General features: G+C 52.2%; 1 protein-coding gene across 1 annotated transcript in view; it reads left to right on the plus strand.

Moving 5' to 3' along the window:
- INPPL1 (inositol polyphosphate phosphatase like 1) overlaps positions 1–19,872 on the plus strand; it is a gene marked incomplete at its 5' end in the record, with an annotated part of 84,366 nt that extends 64,494 nt beyond the window's left edge. The window contains 13 exons of the mRNA XM_083609569.1: positions 4,121–4,220; positions 5,058–5,146; positions 5,540–5,621; positions 5,820–5,909; positions 6,752–6,865; positions 7,468–7,556; positions 8,509–8,596; positions 9,893–10,048; positions 11,478–11,565; positions 12,318–12,476; positions 13,770–14,520; positions 15,894–16,027; positions 16,988–19,872. Of these exons, the coding sequence (XP_083465695.1) occupies positions 4,121–4,220; positions 5,058–5,146; positions 5,540–5,621; positions 5,820–5,909; positions 6,752–6,865; positions 7,468–7,556; positions 8,509–8,596; positions 9,893–10,048; positions 11,478–11,565; positions 12,318–12,476; positions 13,770–14,520; positions 15,894–16,027; positions 16,988–17,078 (2,031 nt within the window). The 3' untranslated portion in view covers positions 17,079–19,872. The remainder of the gene's footprint in view (positions 1–4,120; positions 4,221–5,057; positions 5,147–5,539; positions 5,622–5,819; positions 5,910–6,751; positions 6,866–7,467; positions 7,557–8,508; positions 8,597–9,892; positions 10,049–11,477; positions 11,566–12,317; positions 12,477–13,769; positions 14,521–15,893; positions 16,028–16,987) is intronic.

Consider the following 19,872-nt stretch of genomic DNA (forward strand, 5'->3'; position numbering starts at 1 on the left):
CCTGATTGCGGTTTCCAGCAACTGATGCTTAGAAGCACATTGAAAATGTTGTCTATACGAATAAAAGAAAATTATTGTAAATTATTATTATTATTATTATTATTATTATTATTATTATATTAAAATTAAAATTAAAATTAAAAAAAACAAGGAATATTCAGTGTTATGTTGGAGGGGATGCCAGGAAACGGAATTATGTTCACATGTACCGTATTTTTCGCCCTATAGGACGCACTTTTCCCCCTCCAAAAATGAAGGGGAAATGTGTGTGCGTCCTATGGGCCGAATGCAGGCTTTCGCTGAAACCTGGAGAGCACCGACCCCTCTCGCTCTCCAGGCTTCAGGAGAGCCGCAGCGCCAGCCCCACAAGGTCGGGGGACAGCGGGGAGGCGGAACGCCGCCATCCCGCTGTCTCCCGATGTGGTTTGGAGGCTGACGGTGGGGAGACGCATGCTTCTCCCCGCCGCCAGCCCCGCAAGCTCCGGGGACAGCTGGGAGGCGCAGCGCGTCTTCCCGCTGTCCCCGGACCTGGTCTGCAGGCGGGCGGGGGGGAGAAGAGCGCTTCTCCCCGCCGCCTGCCCCGCAAGCTCTGGGGACAGCTGGGAGGCGCAGCGCGTCTTCCCGCTGTCCCCGGACCTATTCTGCAGGCGGGCGGTGGGGAGAAGAGCGCTTCTTCCCGCTGCCTGCCCCGCAAGCTCCGGGGACAGCCGGCCCCACAAGCGCCTGGGGGGGGGAAATGATTTTTTTTTCTTTATTTCCCCCCCCAAAAAACTTGGTGCGTCCTATGGGCCGGTGCGTCCTATGGGGCGAAAAATACGGTACTCTTTTTTTGGCAAAGGGTGTTTAAGGAGATAGCAGAAATCACTGGGTTAAAGCTGACCGAAAGTCCAGAGGTATCACTATTATCAGTTTGCAATGGGGTGGAAGGTTCACAGGCTGTGAAGGACTCACAAATTTATTGACAGCTGCAGGAGTTATTATAGCTAGGAAGTGGAAGGGGCAAGCAGAACATAAAATGGAAGAATGGCGTAAAGAGGTGTGGGATATAGCTATTAACGATAAATTTACACGTGACATTAAGATAAGACGGGGAATGTGCAGGAGAAATGATTTTGAGATATGGAGGGTGTTGGTAGAATTTGTACTGTTAAAACAGAAAGGGGTCAAACCATCGCAAGAGGTGTGTCAGCATCGCCCTTGAGCCAGTGCCACTAACTGGACTCATCCACTTCAGCCCCGACTGGGCTAGGCGAGCTGGGTAGCACTTCCAGAGACCACCTTCTGCACAGGAACAGGTCAAAGTGCTGTGGACTCACAGCTTAGGGTTGTGAGCACCGGATTCACTTCCACAAGAACAGCTCTGTAGAATAACTACCGTATTTTTCGCCCTACAGGACGCACTTTTTCCCCTCCAAAAATGAAGGGGAAATGTGTGTGCGTCCTATGGGGCGAATGCAGGCTTTTGCTGAAGCCTGGAGAGCGAGAGGCGTCGGTGCACACCGACACCTCTCGCTTTCCAGGCTCCAGGAAGCTATCCGCAAGCCTTGCACGCCCGGGGGGAGTTCCCCTGGGCGCGCAAGGCTTGCAGGCGGCAGCCTGCAGCGCGGAGCACGGGGCGCCCTCCGGAGGATGCCCCGTGCTTCGCGCAGGTGTCTGCAGCCTGCCGCCCGGCGCGTGGGGCGCCCTGAAGCAGAGCGCCCCTCGCGCCGGGCAGACATCGGCCAGCCCCACAAGCTCGGGGGACAGCGGGGAGGCCAGCGCCGCCATCCCACTGTTCCCCGACCTGGTTTTTTTTGGGGGGGGAAATAAAGGGAAAAAAATTTCCTTTATTTCCCCCCAAAAAAAGCAGGTGCGTCCTATGGGACGGAGCGTCCTATGGGACGAAAAATACGGTACTTTTATTCTATCTACAACTATTATACAAACTATATACAGAGCTAAATGGAGAAGCTGGACTGCACTGAGTGTCTGCAGCTGCTCTTAGCAGCAACCTTATCTATACAGAGATAACACTCTCTCTCTCTAACACTCAGTCTCTCTCTGAGACTTTGATGTGAGGCTGGAGCAGAATAAGTAGTGAGCAGAAACCGCCCCCCTCCTCTCTGGAGAATCAGCAGAGAACATCAGCAGATTCTTGGAATGGGAGGGGTGAAATCTCCTCAAGGTATTGAAATTTTGGGAGGTTGGATAGTTACAATGGAATGGTCTTCAGTGGTGGGGTGCACATGTTTATTCTTATTTATTTATGATTATTACTTTGTCAATAATAATAATAATAATAATAAATAGAAGCACGGCTGCCGTCAGCTGCCAAGGCAGAGCAAAGCCATTGTGGCTAATAGCCATCGATAGCCCTCTCCTCCTTCGTGAATTTGTCCGATACTGGCCATTACATCCTCTTGTCAGAAGGTTTTTCACTAGTTTTAACCATGTGCTGCGTGAAGAAGTATGTCTATTTTAAAATCTGTCCTGAACTTCTAGGAGGGAGCAGGGCTAATCCCTGGGACTTGTGGGGGAACAGAGAAAGAAGGCAGTGTGCTTGGACATGTGCAGAGGGCATTTCCACAGGCGCAACTAGGCTCTGCTCATCTGAAGTCCAAACGTGATGCTTTTGAGAGGTGGTCTGGGTCTGTGGGTTAAACCACAGAGCCTAGGACTTGCTGATCAGAAGGTCAGCGGTTCGAATCCCGCCGACGGGGTGAGCTCCCGCTGCTCGGTCCCTGCTCCTGCCCACCTAGCAGTTCAAAAGCACGTCAAAGTGCAAGTAGATAAATAGGTACCACTCCGGCGTGAAGGTTAACAGTGTTTCCGTGCGCTGCTTTGGTTTGCCAGAAGTGGCTTAGTCATGCTGGCCACATGACCCGGAAGCTGTACGCCGGCTCCCTCGGGCAGTAAAGCGAGATGAGCGCCGCAACCCCAGAGTCAACCAGACCATTAGGCCGCGACTGGACCTAATGGTCAGGGGTCCCTTTACCTTTACCTTTACCTGGGTCTAGATTGGCCCTGAGATTTGGGGGACAGGGGGAACGGGACGATCTTCTGCCTGCCTCCACTGCCAGTGGCAGTGAAGGCCTCTGAACATAGCTGTCAACCTTCCCTTTTTTTGCGGGAAATTCCCTTATTCCAGCGCCGTTTCCCGCTGCTTCCCACTGCTGTCCCGGATTGTTAGATATCCCGTAGACTGTCCCGTAGGTGAGGCTGCTGATCCCTTATTTTCAAGGCTGCTGATCCCTTGTTTTCAGATCTGAAAGTTGACAGCTATGCCTCTGAATGTCAGTGGCTAGGAATTGCAAGTAAGGAGACAGTCTCAGGTCTCGCTTCCGGGTCTCCCATAATGAGCAACTGGCCAGCCACCGGGAGGACAGGATTCTGGGATGTGGTGTGGGGGGCCTCCTTTGGCCTGATCCAACCACTGGTCTCTCATTATGTTCTTAGGACTCAGAAAGTTTGGCTTCCCAGCAGTTCTTTAGCCGTGGTTCCTGCATTGTTTTGACCTTTAAAGCCTATGCAGACCAGGACCCACGTACCTATGGGACTGCCTCTCCTGGTCTGCCCCACGGAGGACCTTAAGGTTCACAAATAACAACACTTTGGTGGTCCTGAGCCGCAAGGAGGTTAGACTGGTCTCAACTAGGGCCAGGGCCTTTTCAGTACTGGCCCCAACTTGGTGGAACGCTTTGTCACAAGAGACTAGGGCCCTGCAGGACTTGACATCTTTCCGCAGGGCCTGCAAGACAGAGCTGTTCTGCCTGGCCTTTGGTTTGGACTCGGTCTGACCCTTATGTTTCCCTCCCCTTATGGTTTTGATCTATGGGCTACTTTTAAAATGAGGCTGCATTTTAAACTGCATTTTAACCTGTATTTTAAATTGGGTTTTCCCCCCTCCCTCTCTTTTCCCCCTATTATGCTTTTACTGTGATTTTATTTTATTGGTGTTAGCCGCCCTGAGCCTGGTTCTGGCCAGGGAGGGTGGGATATAAATAAAATTTATTATTATTATTATTATTATTATTGCATGGGGTTGGACTAGAGGACCTTTGGGGTTCCCCAACGCTACAGTTCTACGATTCTGCGAGGTTCCACATACTGATCTGTGGCATTTTTTCCTCCCCTCCCTCAGGAGATCCTCAGCTACATCAATCGCAAGGAGTTTGAGCCGCTCCTCAGGGTGGATCAGCTCAACCTGGAGAAGGAGAAGCACAAGATCTTCCTGAGATTTAGTGAGCGACTGATCTCTCTCCCCTAACCCGTCCCGCCCCCCTTTCCCCTCTTTCTCCAACTATAGGAGTTGTGTGTTGCAGCCGCCGTTTTCCAACTCAGCTTTGCGTGATGAGCTAAGGGTCCTGGATTGTTTTAAATAACACCCTTTTAAAGGAAGGTTGGCTAGCATCCGTAACAGTAGAGAGCACAGCCTGCGGAACTCCTTGCCACAGGATGGGTGGGGAGGGAGGAGCAAGCTGAAGCACGGTGTCGCCTCGATAAAAGGGCTATGTTAATAATAGGGAATAACACTCATTATCTAAATAGCTTTTCTAACATTTTAATATACATTATCTCAGTAACTTTTGTAGCTTCCCTGCCACATAAGCCAGCTGCATTCTCCTCCTCCTGCCAGCGAAGGATGAGGAGGTTCAGGCTTGAGCTGAGCTTTGAACCTGCAACTTCACACCTCGCCATTACTAATTTAGAAAATTCAAACGGCAGCCTTTTAAAGCGTCGGGTGGAAGTTTAAAATCATGCAACAACCATAATGCAATAGTCACTCATGGGAAAATAAATGCAGGATAAAACAGAAGTGGCAGAACCTCTGCATTCATGTGTCACAATAAACTATGGACAATTGTGACTTGGAGACACCTCACCTGAGCTTTCGCTTTCCCCTCTTCTGCTTCGGCATCAAGGAGACTGGAAGCTTTTGCTTTCTATTAAACGTAGCTCAGTATCATGTCTGAACATGATGTGATGAACCATGGTTTGTTGAACCATGGTTAAAGCTAGCCACGGTTTACTGGGTTTGTGTAGCAGCCGATCTCTGGTTTGTCTTCCGCTTACCCCAGGTGAGGAGGAGATCACCTTCCCCCCCACGTACCGCTACGAGAGGGGCTCCCGGGACACCTACGTCTGGCATAAACAGAAGCCCACTGGGGTAGGTGCTGCCGGCCCGAGAGGGGAAGGGCAAAGTTGGGACGAGGGGGTTGGCCGCAAATGGAAGGGGGGTGGGCAGAAATGCTCGGTTGCTGCGTTGGGGGGAGGCAGAGTTCAGCTTGCAGCCTGTCCCTGGGAACATCGGAAGCTGCTACATACTGAGCCAGACCCTTGGCCCATCCAGCTCCATACTGCCTGCACGGACTGGCAGCAATGGCTCTCCGGGGTTTCCCGGTGGGATCTCTCCCAGACCTACTCTGGGATTGAACCCCGGGGTCTTCTGCTTGAATGCAGATTGTTTAGTCAGAGAAGTGTCAAAAGCAAAGAGCGGATGGTAGGGCTTTCTGTGTTCAAGAGTTTCCTTTCCAAAGAAAACTCTGATTCTTGTTCCCAGGTGCGGACAAACGTTCCCTCCTGGTGCGACCGCATCCTCTGGAAGTCCTATCCCGAAACCCACATCAACAGCAACTCCTACGGTGAGTTCTCTGCCATGCTTCTGGAAACCAGCTGCTGGAAACCACAGGAGGGGAAAAGATGCTCTTGTGTTCGAATCCTGCTTGCTGGTTCCCCATGGGAGCAACTGTTCGGCCCCTGTAAGAACAGGATGCCGGACTAGATAAGCCATTGTCCTGATCCGGCAGAGTTCTCCTGACGCTCTTACCCTTCTTTGTCAGGATGCACGGACGACATTGTGAGCAGCGACCACTCTCCTGTCTTCGCGGCATTTGAAGTTGGGGTCACGTCCCAGTTTGTTTCCAAGAAAGGTACTGGGGAATGAATGAGTGCGTGCGTTCGGGCGCTTGAACGGAGAGGGGTTGAGATGGCACAGGTATAGAGCTGTAGAATTGCAGAGTTGGAAGACACCCCCAAGGGTCAGGTAGTGCGGGAATCTCAGCTAAAAACATCCCATAATACAGTCATACCTCAGGTTACGTCCACTTCATGTTACATCCTGCGGCGACCTGGAAGTACTTCTGGGTTTCGCCACTCACGCATGCGCAGACGCACAAAATGATGTCACACGCATGCGCAGAAGCGGTGAATCGCAACCTGTGCATGCGTAGACGCGCCGCTGTGGGTTGCACTCTTTTCATGTTGCAAACGTGCCTCTGGAATGGATCCCGTTCGCAACCAGAGGTACCACTGTAATAATATCATAATAATAATTTATTATTTATTCTCCACCCATCTTAGTGGCTCCCAACAGAACACCAATAACAATAATAAAAAAGCAACAACATCAAACATTAAAATCTTCCCAATACAGAGCTGCCTTCAGATGTCTTCTAAAAGTCAGATAGTTGTTTATTTCCTTGATATCTGAAGGGCAGGCGCCACCACCGAGAAGGCCCTCTGCCTGGTTCCTTGTAACTTGGCTTCTCGCAGGGAGGGAACCGCCAGAAGGTCCTTGGAGCTGGACCTCAGTGTCTGGGCAGAACGATGGGGATGGAGATGCCCCTTCAGGTCTACCGAAGAGGTCCAACCTCTTGAATCCAGTCCGCATTTCCCACTGGTCCTTGGCGGTTTGGCCTCCTGAGGGAGGGGACCTATCCAGGGTCTCCTCCTCCAATGCATCCCACCCTCCCTCTCTCCTCCCACCATCCAGGTCTCTCTAAATCTTCAGACCAGGCCTACATAGAGTTTGAGAGCATCGAGGCGATTGTGAAGACAGCCAGCAGGACCAAATTCTTCATAGAGTTCTACTCTGCCTGCCTAGAAGGTGTGTGTGTGTGTGTGTGTGTGTTTGGGGTGTGTTTGTGGAAATAGCCACCTTGGCTGGGGCTGACCCTTAACTTCTGTTAAGACTACTGTACTTTGCTCTACGTGGGGCTGCCCTTGAAGCTGTCCCACAAACTCCAGTGGGTGCAGAATGTTGCAGCGAGGCTCCTGTAAGACAGAGCTATTCCGCCTGGCTTTCAATCTGAACTTAGCCTGATCTTTTATTCCCCTTCCTTCCCTCCCCCTCCCCTTTTTATGAAGATTACCCGCTCTGGGATCCCACAGCTCATTCTCCCCTGGTCTCCTCACTGGCCCAATTAGGACTAATTTAGCCAGCTAGCCCTGGTGATCATCTAATGTTTATTGGATGGATTTCCCCCCTAAATTGATTTTTGAATCCTGAATTTATTATTCATGTTTTATGCTGTATTTTATGATGTTTTTTGTTGTATCAATTAAGTGTTTTAAATTTGTTGTTAGCCGCCCTGAGCCTGGTTTTTTGAACCGGAAAGGGCAGGGTATAAATAAAAAATTATTATTATTATTATTATTATTATTATTATTATTATTATTATTATTATTAACTTCCACCCCCTCCCCCAGAATTCAAGAAGAGCTTTGAGAACGATTCGCAGAGCAGTGACAACATCAACTTCTTGAAAGTGCAGTGGTCGTCCCGGCAGCTGCCGACGGTGAGGCGTCTCTTCCTCCTCTTTCCCCCATGCCCTCCTGCCAACGTCTGACAGTCTGGGGTCACAGAAGGTCCCTGAGCTGCAAGAGGCCGAGAGGGGCCCCAGGGGCCTATCGGAACGGGGGGAGGGAGGAGAGAGGAGCCTCTCCTGAGAGGTGCACTCCATCTGGTCACCGGTATTGTGCAAATACCGCTGGCGCCTACTTGAAATCCATTGGAGGCACATTCCAAGGGGCAGGTGCCACCACACGAAAGGCCCTACTGTTAGTGGCTTTAAGATATGGTTACCAGATTTTTTTCAATGAATCCAGGGACACTTTTATTTTTATATTTTGGAAGCTGAGTCAGTAGTGGGGATGGTGAGGCAAAAGACCCTGGTCCCAAGCACACATGCATATTGTATAAAGGTGCAAAGCCCTTCTTTCACACCCTGTGAAACATAAATGCACAGTTTTTTAAAAACTGGACAACGGCTGCCCCCCCCCGCAACTCCCGAGCCTCCCACGGTCAGTCAAAACAAAGGGGGAAGGGGGCAGGAGATTGCACAAGACACATTCTATGCGCACAAGACACATCATATGGGGACTTCCGGCGAGGAAAAATGGCGGGCGCCACGGCAGCAAGCAACTCCTGAAGCCAGCCAGAGCCAACTGCGCTACCAGGCTGGCTCTAGGCTGCCGCTGCCACATTTCCCAGGGACAGATTTGCAAATCTGGGGACATTCCGGGGACGGAATTTGTCCAGGGACAGATTTGGAGATCCGGGGACTGTACACAGGAACCGGGGACGTCTGGTATTCCTACCTTAAGACACCCCTCTGGAGTAAACACAGCCACTAAGCGTGTCTCCTCTTGAGATTCAAAGAGGTGCACAAAGTAAACCTGCTCCAAATATTTGGTGCGTTGACGCTCCCGTCGGCCTCGACTTATCTCCTCTCGTTCTTCCGCCTGCAGCTCAAGCCCATCCTCTCCGACATTGAATACCTCCAAGACCAGCACATCCTCTTGACGGTCAAATCTCTGGATGGCTACGAGTCCTATGGTAAGGAGCTGGGAAGTTCCTGGAGGTGGTGGTGGGGAACCAGGTGTGTGGCAGAACCAGGCACGCTGGACTTTCGTCCGTGCATGGCAGTCTTGACAGGAAGGCTGGACTTCAGAGTGTAGCTCTGCAGGATCGCAGTCGCTGTTTTGCTATCCGCTTGCAGATTGAATCAGTTCACCCGTTTCAAGACTCATAGAATCATAATCATAATAATTTATAATATTAATTTATTATTTATACCCCGCCCATCTGGCTGGGTTTCCACAGGCACTCTGGCTGGCTCCCATCATCATCATCACGTGATAAAATATCAGTCATTAATAACTTTCCTAAACAGGGCTGCCTTCAGATATCTTCTAAAAGTCAGTTAGTTGTTTATTTCCTTGACATCTGACGGGAAGGCGTTCGACAGGGCGGGCGCCACCACCAAGAAGGTCCTGTAGCCTCACTTCTCGCAGGGAGGGAACCGCCAGAAGGCCCTCGGAGCTGGACCTCAGTGTCCGGGCAGAACGATGGGGGTAGAGACGCCCCTTCAGGTATACTGCGCCAAGGCCATTTATGTGGCAAGGTTTACTTTAGCATAGTTAAACAATCCCCTTTATAAGTTTATGCAGTGACCAGCTTGGCGCCTGATTTCTACTAATAAAGATGCCTTTCCTGGTTAAAAATCCCTTTGAATCCCTCTTAAAGAATACACACACGAATCTGATTCATGTTAATATAAAACTATTTTACTATCAGATTCATTCAGGTTTACAGAACTTTACCTGAAGGCAGGCTTAGGTTACATAACAAACCAATAAACTATACCAGAGGGAAGTTGGTCCTGAGGTGACTGCAACTGGCTTAGGGCCCTCGTACCTAGTTTAGAGGTCCTGGGCCCTAAGGAAGTCAGACTATCCTCCCCCAGGGCCAGGGCCTTCTCAGTGGTGGCTCCGACCTGGTGGAATGCTCTGTCCCATGAGACCAGGGCCCTTCAGGATTTAACCTCCTTCCATCGGGCCTGTAAGACAGAGCTATTCTGCCTGGCCTTTAATTTGAATTCAGCCTGATCTTTTATTTCCCTTCTCTTCCCTCCCCTTTTATGAAGATCACCCGCTCTGAGACCCCACAGCTAATTCTCCCCTGGCCTCCTCGCTGGCCCAAGCAGGACCAATTCAGCCAGCTAGCCCTAATGCTTCCCCCCCCCAAAGGCGAGGTGGGGGGCGAGGCTGCTTCTGCCGCGGCAATTGGGCTGGACCTCTCTTGCCCCTCGCCCCTTGCCCTGACCCGCCCTGCCTCTCCTTCCCCACGCAGGCGAGTGTGTCATTGCCCTCAAATCCATGATTGGCAGCACTGCCCAGCAGTTCCTCACCTACCTGTCCCACCGTGGCGAGGAGACGGGCAACATCCGTGGCTCCATGAAGGTGCGGGTCCCAGCGGAGCGGATGGGGACCCGCGAGAGGCTCTACGGTGAGGAGGAGGAGGAGCAGGAGAGGGAGGGGGCTGCCAGCACGAGGGTGGGGGGTTGCCAGGGGGGCACCCTCGGCTCTCCACAGTGTGCCCAGCTAAGGTGGGTTTTTATTTTCTGGGTTTTTCTCTGCTGCAAAGCACTTTGGGACCTTCCGCTGAAGACGACGCTGATCATAACAGTAATTTATTATTATTTATTCCATCTAAATCAGACTGGCAAAATAAGATAAGAGAGTACGCTGAGTTGGTGAGACTGTCAGCAAGGCTACGAGACATTAACTGATGAAAAATTATCAGAGAGTGGGACGTATACCGAGCCTGTGTAAAAGAACGTTGTCAAAATATTAATCTGTTGGCAGGTTTTGATTGAACTTCAGTGTGCAAGTAGGATATTATAAAAGAAATTTTATAGTAAGCTAAATAACATGGAGGAAAGGAAGTTAGGAGTGCGTATTTAAGGAATTTGATTCGGGAACACAATGGGAAGACTGGAGGTCATGTTAAATTTAATTTCAAATTGATGTTCAAAGTATCAGTTAAGGAATGAATGATTGTTTATATTTATTCTTCTATTTTGTTTTCAACGTCCATTGAACATTTCTGTTATGAAGTTTATATCCAATAAAACATTTAATAATAATAAAAAAGAAGACAGTGCTGATAATAACAGTAATTTGTTATAATTTTTTGCATCTATACCCCCTAAGGGGGGCCTGTGGCTCACCCCCTTCCTCATTTAATCCCCCGCGACAACCCTGGGGGGTAGGCCAGGCTGAGAGGCAGGGACTGGCCCCAGAGGTCACCCACTGACCTTCGTGGGGATTTGAACCCTGACCTCTCCCAGGTCCCGGCCCAGAACTCTAACTACTACGCAACGCTGCTGGTGATGAGTGTGAAACCCAGTTGATGACGATGAACGTAATGTTGTTCTGCTGGGTGGGTCAACCTCTAAAGCAGAGGGTGGGGAACCTCCATCCCATAGGCCAATCCTGGCCCCACTGGCAGGGATGCCCCCGAATGAGAGGGCTTTAAAAGAAGATGGGACAGATTCAGGGAAGGAGAGAGCTATTAGCCAAGATGCCTCTTCTCCTCTGCCTCCACAGTCGGAGGCAGCGATGCTTCTGAATAGCAGTTTCTAGAAAACTCAGCAGAGGAGAGTCGCTCTGTGTTCGAATCCTGCTTGCAGGTTTCCAACCGGCATCTGGTTTGCCGCTGTGAGAACAGGATCCTGGACTAAGATGGTCCACTGGGCTGGACCAGCAGGCTCTTCTTAACGTTCTTCAATTTTATCAGCCCTGTGCAAATCCCAGTTTTATTCCGATTTGGAGAAATGTATTTTGTGCAAACGGCCTTGATCTACTGCAAGGCAGGGAGGTCCACCCCAGGGTTGGATCCGCACTCAGAGCCTGTTCCCCTTCCCTTCCCACAGAATGGATCAGCATCGATAAGGACGAGACGGGAGCCGCCAAAGGGAAACTTCAGCCGGTAGCAACGCGGACCAACCTCGACTACACCAAGTAAGACTCTGGGAGCGGGGCCGCCTTGAAGCAGTCTGGAGGGAAGAGGGACACCTTCCAGGACAGGAACTGCAATGGCTAGGCAGGATCAAAGCAGCAGAGCAAAACCTCTCTCCTTTTTAAAAGCAAAACCTGATGGCCTGCCTCCATTTCTTCCCAGTTTCCTTGAAAGGCAAAGACTGGACTGGGGGTGCTGTGCATTTATTTGTTTATTGCATTTACATTTCACCTTTTTCTCCTTGGAGCTCAGTTTGGCGTACGCGGTTCTCCCCCTCCTTCTCTATTCCTGCGAGGCAGGCTAGGCTGAGAGGCAGTAACTGGCCCAGTGAGCTTCATGGCCACGTGGGGGATTTGAGCCCTGCTCTCCCAGGTCCTAGTCCGACACTCTAACCACTGCGCCACACTGCCACATTTTTAAGAGGCTTGGGTGCCCAGCTTTCAAAGGGTGCCATTGCATGCAATTGCCATTTTAAGTCAACCACTTGGAGATATTTTTTGATAAGTGTCCAGTCTTGCTGAACAATAAAATAAAAGCCGGTGTTGACCAGCTTTTTGCTGTTCTGCTCAGGCCCTGCGTGTGGGGCTCCCACGGGGGCCCCTGTTTGGCCCTGGTGGCCCCTTAGTCTGACCTAGCAGCTAGAAATTCTTATGTTCTTCACATTCCTTGGAGTGTGGTAAGGAAAGAGATTCAGGCAGCCTTCCGGGCCTAAAGGCCTTATCGTTGTGTCTTTTCAAACCTTTCCATCCGCTAGATCTGTGGGGCGCAAACATTCCCCTGGGGACGCCCCAGCAATGGCCGCCTGCCCTGTTGGGAAGCTCTTAGATGATCTGGAGAAGCCCGGCACCCAAACAGCCAGTCGCCCGCCAGCTCCCCATCGCGGCACCTCCAGAGACGAGGCGTCCCAGGGCAGGTGAGTGACCTGCGAATGGATCATGGAATCATAGCAAATGTTGGGTCTTCAGGAAAGGGGTGAACCCAACCCAGCAAGGGAAGCGAATTAAGTCACCAGCAGTGTCCCAAATTGACCAAGGACTTGCACCTGGTCCTCAGCAGCTAATGTAGCTACCTGCCCATTATCACGGTTGGGGGCGCGGGTGGCGCTGTGGTCTAAACCACTGAGCCTCTTGGGCTTGCCGATCAGAAGGTTGGTGGTTCGAATCCCAGCGACGGGGTGAGCTCCCGTTGCTCTGTCCCAGCTCCTGCCAACCTAGCAGTTCAAAAGCACACCAGTGCAAGTAGATAAATAGGTACCACTGTGGCGGGAAGGTAAACAGCGTTTCCGTGCGCTCTGGTTTCCATCACGGTGTTCTGTTGTGCCAGAAGCGGTTTAGTCATGCTGGCCAGATGACTCGGAAAGCTGTCTGTGGACAAATGCCAGCTCCTTTGGCCTGAAGTGAGATGAGTGCTGTGGGAATGTTGTGGGTAACAGGAGAGGATATGTTGATTAGTATTATCCTTCCTAACTCTCTTAAGAATCTCTTAACTTCTGTTATTCCTGGTAAGACCCCTTTGATTCCCTCCTTAAAAGAATAAAGACACAACAGTCTTGTTCATAAGTAACAATAAGAAGTTTACTCATGATCAGGCAGAGCACAGTGTGATTGATTCCTGAAGGCAGGCTTTAGGCTTAAGGTTACAAATATGTACAAATAGGTTTACCCCATATGGGAGATCACCCAGGGACTGCTGGCTGAGAGTGCGGTCCAGGTGAAGCAGGAAGCAGACAGGACGAAAAAGAGAAGGGAAGGGAAGATGGCTGCATGACTTGGCCTTTTACCAGGTCTGGAAAGGTCACGCCCACCTACCAGCCACATGCAAAGGAAGGATGCTCCAGCCAGGAGGAACAGGAAGTTCAACTGGTTGGACCAACATCTCCTGCATATCCGCTCTAGGCAAACAAGGAATGTTGTACTTGACTGCTCCAGTGGATTACATTCCACAAACGCAGCACCCCATAGTCACCTTTGACTGGACTCAACCGTTCAGGGGTCCTTTACCTTTTACCTTTTATTGTCACAGTGCGAAGTGATTGCTTTGGTCCAAGGAGACTCCTGCATTGCAGGGGGTTGGACGAAATGACCCTCGAGACCCCTCCCATTCTACGTTTTATGTGATACGACCTAAGCACAAAAATAAAATTATCGGATGAAAAGCTTTGTCTTGTTCCTAATTGCCTCGGCTGCCCCTCCTGTTTCCTGCCCAGGCCCAGGCCGGATGCCCCCCCAGATCCCGACGGGCCCCCCCTGAAGAACAGCTTCAACAACCCGGCCTACTACGTCCTGGAGGGGGTCCCGCACCAGCTGCTGGTCTCGGATCTGCCCCCGGCGACGGCGGCCAAGCCCCCCGCCCCCAGGAACAAAGTCCAGATCACTGTGCCCATCCAGGCAGAGCACCGGCGGCCGCAGCAGCCCCCCTGCCGGGCGGAGGAGAGCTCGGAGGAGGAGGAGCAAGGGGTCCTCAACCTGCCGCCCCCCGACTTCCCGCCACCCCCCTTGCCCAAGTTGGTGGAGTTTGACGTCTCCGGGGACTCCTTCTACACACCTGCAGGGACCCGGGTGGAAGAGCACGGAGCGAGCAAGGCCCGAGCGACCGTGGCCTTCAGCGAGCCCCTGGAGGCCAAGCCCCCCAAGGTGCACCCCAGGCCGGCTCCCTCCCTGGGGCCGGGGTTCCTGATGGAGCCCCCCAATGCCCCCCAGGGGCCCGGGGGTCCCCTGGATGACCGCTCCTGCTCCGTCCTCCAGATGGCCAAGACCCTCAGCGAGGTGGACTATGCCGGCAGCAGCAACGGCGGCGTGCTGGGGAGGGAGCAGTCAGGGCGGCCCCCGGCACACCCCCTGACCAAAGTGAGGCTGGATCTGCCTCACCACCGGTGCCTGCATCCCGACTACAGCCGCCCCATCGCCTTCCCACCACGGTCCATTCGTGAGAGCATCGAGGAAGACCTGGCAGAAGAGGTACACTCTGGGGGTGGGGAGGAGGGAAAGAGGGAGGGAGGCCCCCCTGCCAAATGAGGGGAATCAGCCCCCCCAAATCAAAATGAGTGGGAGAGGGGTGGAGTCCTTGGGAAATAGAGATGCAACTTGCAGAATCCACTTTCTTCTTTGGAAACAGGGACAGAAGAGCAAGCAGAAGTTGGGCGAGGGTCGGGAGAGGCAGCTCTGGGGAGTTTGGGAAGGGGGTGTCAGCCCCTCTGGCCAGCAAGGCCCAAATTGCCCCAGATGTTCTTCACCCCTGGACCCAAAGCAAAGTGGGGAAATCTCCAGGATTGACAGGGTCTGAAGATCTCATCAGGATCAATATTTGCCAGCACTGAATTTCTGCCCTGGCTTCCCACAAAGGCGCTTGCGATGCCGTAAAGCCTCGTGTGCATCTCTCCTCCTCTTCTCTTTCCCTCCCTTTCTGTAAAAGCATTTTGATACCACTTAATATTTCAGAAGGGGACGCGGGTGGCACTGTGGGTTAAACCACAGAGCCTAGGACTTGCCAATCAGAAGGTCGGTGGTTCGAATCCCCGTGACGGGGTGAGCTCCAGTTCCTCGGTTCTTGCTCCTGCCAACCTAGCAGTTCGAAAGCATGTCAAAGTGCAAGTAGATAGATAGGCACCACTCCGTCGGGAAGGTAAATGGCATTTCCATGTGCTACTCTGACTCACCAGAAGCGGTTTAGTCCTGCTGGCCACATGACCCAGAAGCTGTACGCCGGCTCCCTCGGCCAATAAAGCAAGATGAGCGCCGCAACCCCAGAGTCGGTCACGACAGGACCTAACGGTCAGGGGTCCCCTTTACCTTTATTTAATATTTCAGAAATCAAGGGGCGGTGTGCTGTCTAAAAGCAAACTAAACAACGTAACTAAAACTTGAAAACAAAATCTCATCCTAAAACCAGTGTAGGCATGGACAAATAAGAGAGACAATGGAGCGCGCCTCTGCGGGTGAAAAACCGCTGGAGAATCACAGCGCCTGCTGTGGCCGCAGAGACTGGAAACTAATAACTGCTGCCTCCTGTGTTGTTTTTGCTGCATTAGCAGGACCGGAGTGACCTCCCCAGGGTGCAAGTCTGGGCGGTGGGTCTGGAGGTCCTGGGCTGCCCAGACAACAAGACTCCCTCTCGGCCTCCAATCACCTGCAGCTGCATGAGACAGCCCTTGAGATATTTGAAGATGGCTATCCTGTCTCCTCTTGTCTAAGCTAAACATACCTAGCTCCTTCAACCGTTCCTCCCAGGGCTTGGCTTGCAGGCCCTCAATCCTCTAGTCGCCCTCCTCTGCCCACCTTCCAGCTTGTCAGTTTCCTTTGTCTGATGTGTCTGTCTGTCTGCTGCCCCTCAGACCCTTAGCCAGGACGGCCGCAGCAGCTCCAGGCAGAGTGAGTCCAGTGTGGGCGAGTGGCTGAGAGCGATTGGCATGGAGAAATACGAGGAGGGCTTGATCCACAACGGCTGGGACGACCTGGAGTTCCTCAGGTGAGTCTCCCTTCCTTATAATAAAAAATAATAATTTTTATTTATACCCTGCCCTCCCAAGCCAAGACCGGGCTCAGGGCGGCTAACACCCGATATAAAACAGATTGATTGAAATGCAACTTAAAAACAAGATTAAAAGACAACATTAAAACAAAACATTAAAATACAGCCTCATTTCAATGGAAACTCAAATCAAAAACTTTTTTGGGGATGAAAACGTCAAGTCTTCACCAAGGCCAACTATCCAGACTGGTCCTACATGGGCCAGAAAAAAGCCAGGGAAGTCCCCAAGTAGAGTTCCATCACAGAAGGGGAAAGGAAAAAGGAAAGAGGGGAAGGGGATCAAGTTGATTCCAAGCCAAAGGCCAGGTGGAACAACTCTGTCTTACAGGCCCTGCGGAAAGAAATCAGAGATAAGACCTTGGTAGAAAGGGAGCATGGAAACAGAGGTCCTGGGTTAGGAGTGGAGAGAAATGAGGCCTGGGAGCTTGAGGTTGGCATTGAATGTGAGAAAACCCCTGGAGGGATATCAGAAGAGGAGGAGTCCCAGCCATGGGGGTGGGAGGGGGTGTCAGCATCAGTGGGTGTGCTTTCTCAGGTGCTGCAGAGCGTTATTTTGGCCACCGGGGGGCACTCGTTCCCCACTCTGTGCAGCATCCGTTCCCTACAGGTGAGCTTGGAGGAAATTCCTTCCAGCCCAATCTTGGACCATCTTTCTCAGTGATAGCCAGAGCATGCACCGCTCTGGCAAGACAGTCTGCAGGCAGGGAGGGTCTCAGCCTGCGTACCAGATGGAGCTGGTAGACAGGTGGTTCATATGGGGAGAGGCTCCTGCCCAGGGGGGCCCTTGAGTCATGAGTCAGGGGGTCCTCCGACCTTTCTCCAGGATGGCATCTTGGGGCGCAGTCCACCGAACCTCCTGGTTTCTGAGCCCTGAATCTCTTTCTCTGCTCCCTGCAGCGACATCACCGACGAGGACTTGGAAGAAGCTGGCGTGATGGACCCCAAGCACAAGCGACTTGTCCTCGAGAGCCTGAGGCTCAGGAAGTAGCGGGAATCTCCCTGCCACCCCCCCAGGGCACCCCTCCTTCCTTCCTTCCTTCTGGTTTTGAGCCCCTTCTCCTTCTCGCCCACCCTGTGCCACGTGTGAGGAGATATCGGGGCGGCTGGCAGAGCATCAAGGAGCAGGTCTCCCCTCCTCCAGCCCCCCGGAGGGGAGGGACGATGGCAGAGCCAGACGGACACCCCAAAGTTGTCCCCAAGACTTCGAGCCGACTGTGAGGTTGCCGAAAACCCAGCGCTGGCGCTTCCACGCCCCTCCTTGGCTCCTGCAAGGATCGGGACCCTCCCAGGTGGGGAACGGGAAAGTGCAAGTGGTCCAGGCCAAGCATTTCAGATCAGCCCCCTAAAACGCCCCTTCCCTCCTCTCTCTCTCCCCCACACCTCCACCCACAACCCCTTTCCAACTCCTCTCTGTGCTGCTGGTTAAGTTATTCTTATTTATTACAGCGGAAGAAGGATCCTTGCTTTTTGTTTTGTTTTGCTCTTCCTTTCAGAGAGCCACGTTTTGCCCTCTCCTGCCCTCAATGTGCCTCTGGACCAACTCTGGTTTATCGGGCGGGAGTTCCTGAAATGAGCGCCATTCACCCAGCCCCCTTTTACTGAGGCCAAGGGACAGGGGGTGGATGGTGTGCGGACAAATCTGCCGGCTGTATTCTGCTCTGGCTTTGTGTCTCTCTCTGACCTAGGAACTGCTTTTGGGGACCTTTCAGCCTGACTCTGGCCTCCTTGCTGTCTAGACTCGGTTTTCTCTGAGGCAGTGCAAACGGAGATCTCTCCTTGCCCCAGAATCCCTCCAGAAGCCTTGGGGAATTATTTTTGCCACCCAAGGGACGTTCCAGCCCCGGTTTGCTTCCCAGAGAGGATCTGCGTCACGCTCTTGTTGCATCGTCCCACTTGGAAAGGCGTCTCCTTCCCGTGACCAGCCTTCAGTGGGGCGATGCGGGGAGCCCTCCCTCTTCTTCCTCTCAAGGCTGTTTATTGCCTCCCGAGAAATATTATGCAACCTTCAGGGGCTCACCGGGCAGCCCAAGGTGTTTGCTCACGTGCCTCTTGCTTTTCTAAGCGTTCAGCCTTAAACAGACCCCACCTGCAGCTCTTCGCCCAGTGTCTGAACAGCCCCGTGAACGACAATCTGCAAAATAACCTCAGGTAGCCCCAAACGTCTGAGCAAGGCCAGAGCTGTAGCTTGGGGGGTGGGGGGGCAACTAGCCAGGTTTTTTGCCCCAGATGAAGCCTCCAGAGGGTCGGCGTTGAGGCCCCCAGCCTGTGTGCGCATGCAAATGTGCACAGGAGTGTGTGCCAAACTTGAGTCTTTGACCCGGGTGAAATGAAAGCCTCGCTTTGCCCCTGGCAAGAAAGTCTGCCGGGCAAATCCTGCAGGGGTGCTTTGCGGAGATTGCGAAGCTCATTCAAACGCAGGGGCCAGGTAAGCAAGCAGCACCCCAGAGCAGCCAATCAAGTGGAGCCAGCCAATGGGGCCACATGGGATGCCTCCGCAAGGCGGGACAAATGCAGAACGGCTCACCTCTGCTGCTAGAGAGAGAGGGGCGAGATCAGTCTATCTGGGGCAGTGTTTCTCAAACTCGGTTCCCCAGCTGGCCTTAGACTACAACTCCCATCGTCCCTAGCTAGCAGGACCAGTAGGCAGGGATGATGGGAGTTGTAGTCCAGCCCATAGCTGTCAACTTTTCCCTTTTCTTGCGAGGAATCCTATTCGGAATAAGGGAATTTCTCTTTAAAAAAAGGGAAAAGTTGACAGCTATGGTCCAGCCACAGCTGGGGACCCAAGTCTGAGAAACACTGCTCTGGGGAGTGGCTCCCTCGCTTCTCACCGCCGCACGGTTTGTGTCTTGATCAGGTCAGCAGGCGAGGGTTCCTGGCTGTGCCCCTGCGTGTATTGGTTGGGGCTGGAGTCTACCTCAGCAGCCCCTGCCGCCTTTCTTCCCAGGGGTCCTTCCTTTGCAGGCCTTGAAGACACACGCGTGACCCGGGGTGTACAAGTGAGATGTTGTCCTCCTCACTTTTCCCCTGAGCCCAGCACCTTTTACCAGAGTCAGCTGTTCCCACGAAGTTTCCTTGTTTTGCTTTCTCTTTGTCCCTGATCCGAGGAAGGCGGCTCATGCAATGCCTTTCTCCCATACGGATGCAAACCCCGGTGCCTGCAGGGACACCGTTCCTAAGATCCAGGGCGGGGACCTGGATCTTGACAGTAAGACAGACTTGCAGAAGTCAGGAAGCAAGTTCTGGGTTCCAGCCTCAGCTTCTGCTCAACCTTCCCCCTTGGGTAATTGCTCGAATACCCCAGTGCCTTACTTTATAATATTGCTGGTGAGGGAGTTCTCCTACGTGCAGGAGGTTTCAAGGAAACCGTTCGCTTTGCCAGAGACCATCTGGGACATTTTCACACCTCGGCAAAGGAGCAGCTCTCTGAAATTAAAATGAAGGATCTCTCTGTGTGTGTGTTTTGTTCCTCCTGCAAAATTTGCTCCCAGGCGTGGGTTCAGTTATCATTATTTTCATTATTAGCGTTTGGTGTGAGTTCTAACCCTACTAAATTCTACTGTGCCGTATTTTATAGATGTACTTGTTGTTGTGTTAATGTTTTAATTTAATTGTCGTTTGGGACACTTTGTATGCGCTTACTGTTTCGTGGGCTGAACCAGGAACCGCGATGATTTGCCCACGTCCCCCCCAAAAAACAAACCCCGGTGTTTGCATTTCATGTCCTTAGTTTGCCACCGCCTCCATCCTGACGCAATAAAAGGGCTTGTTTGCTTAAAGAA

The sequence above is a fragment of the Podarcis filfolensis genome, assembly GCF_964270895.1.
Source record: "Podarcis filfolensis genome assembly, chromosome: 4".
Classification (NCBI taxonomy): Eukaryota; Metazoa; Chordata; class Lepidosauria; order Squamata; family Lacertidae; genus Podarcis; species Podarcis filfolensis.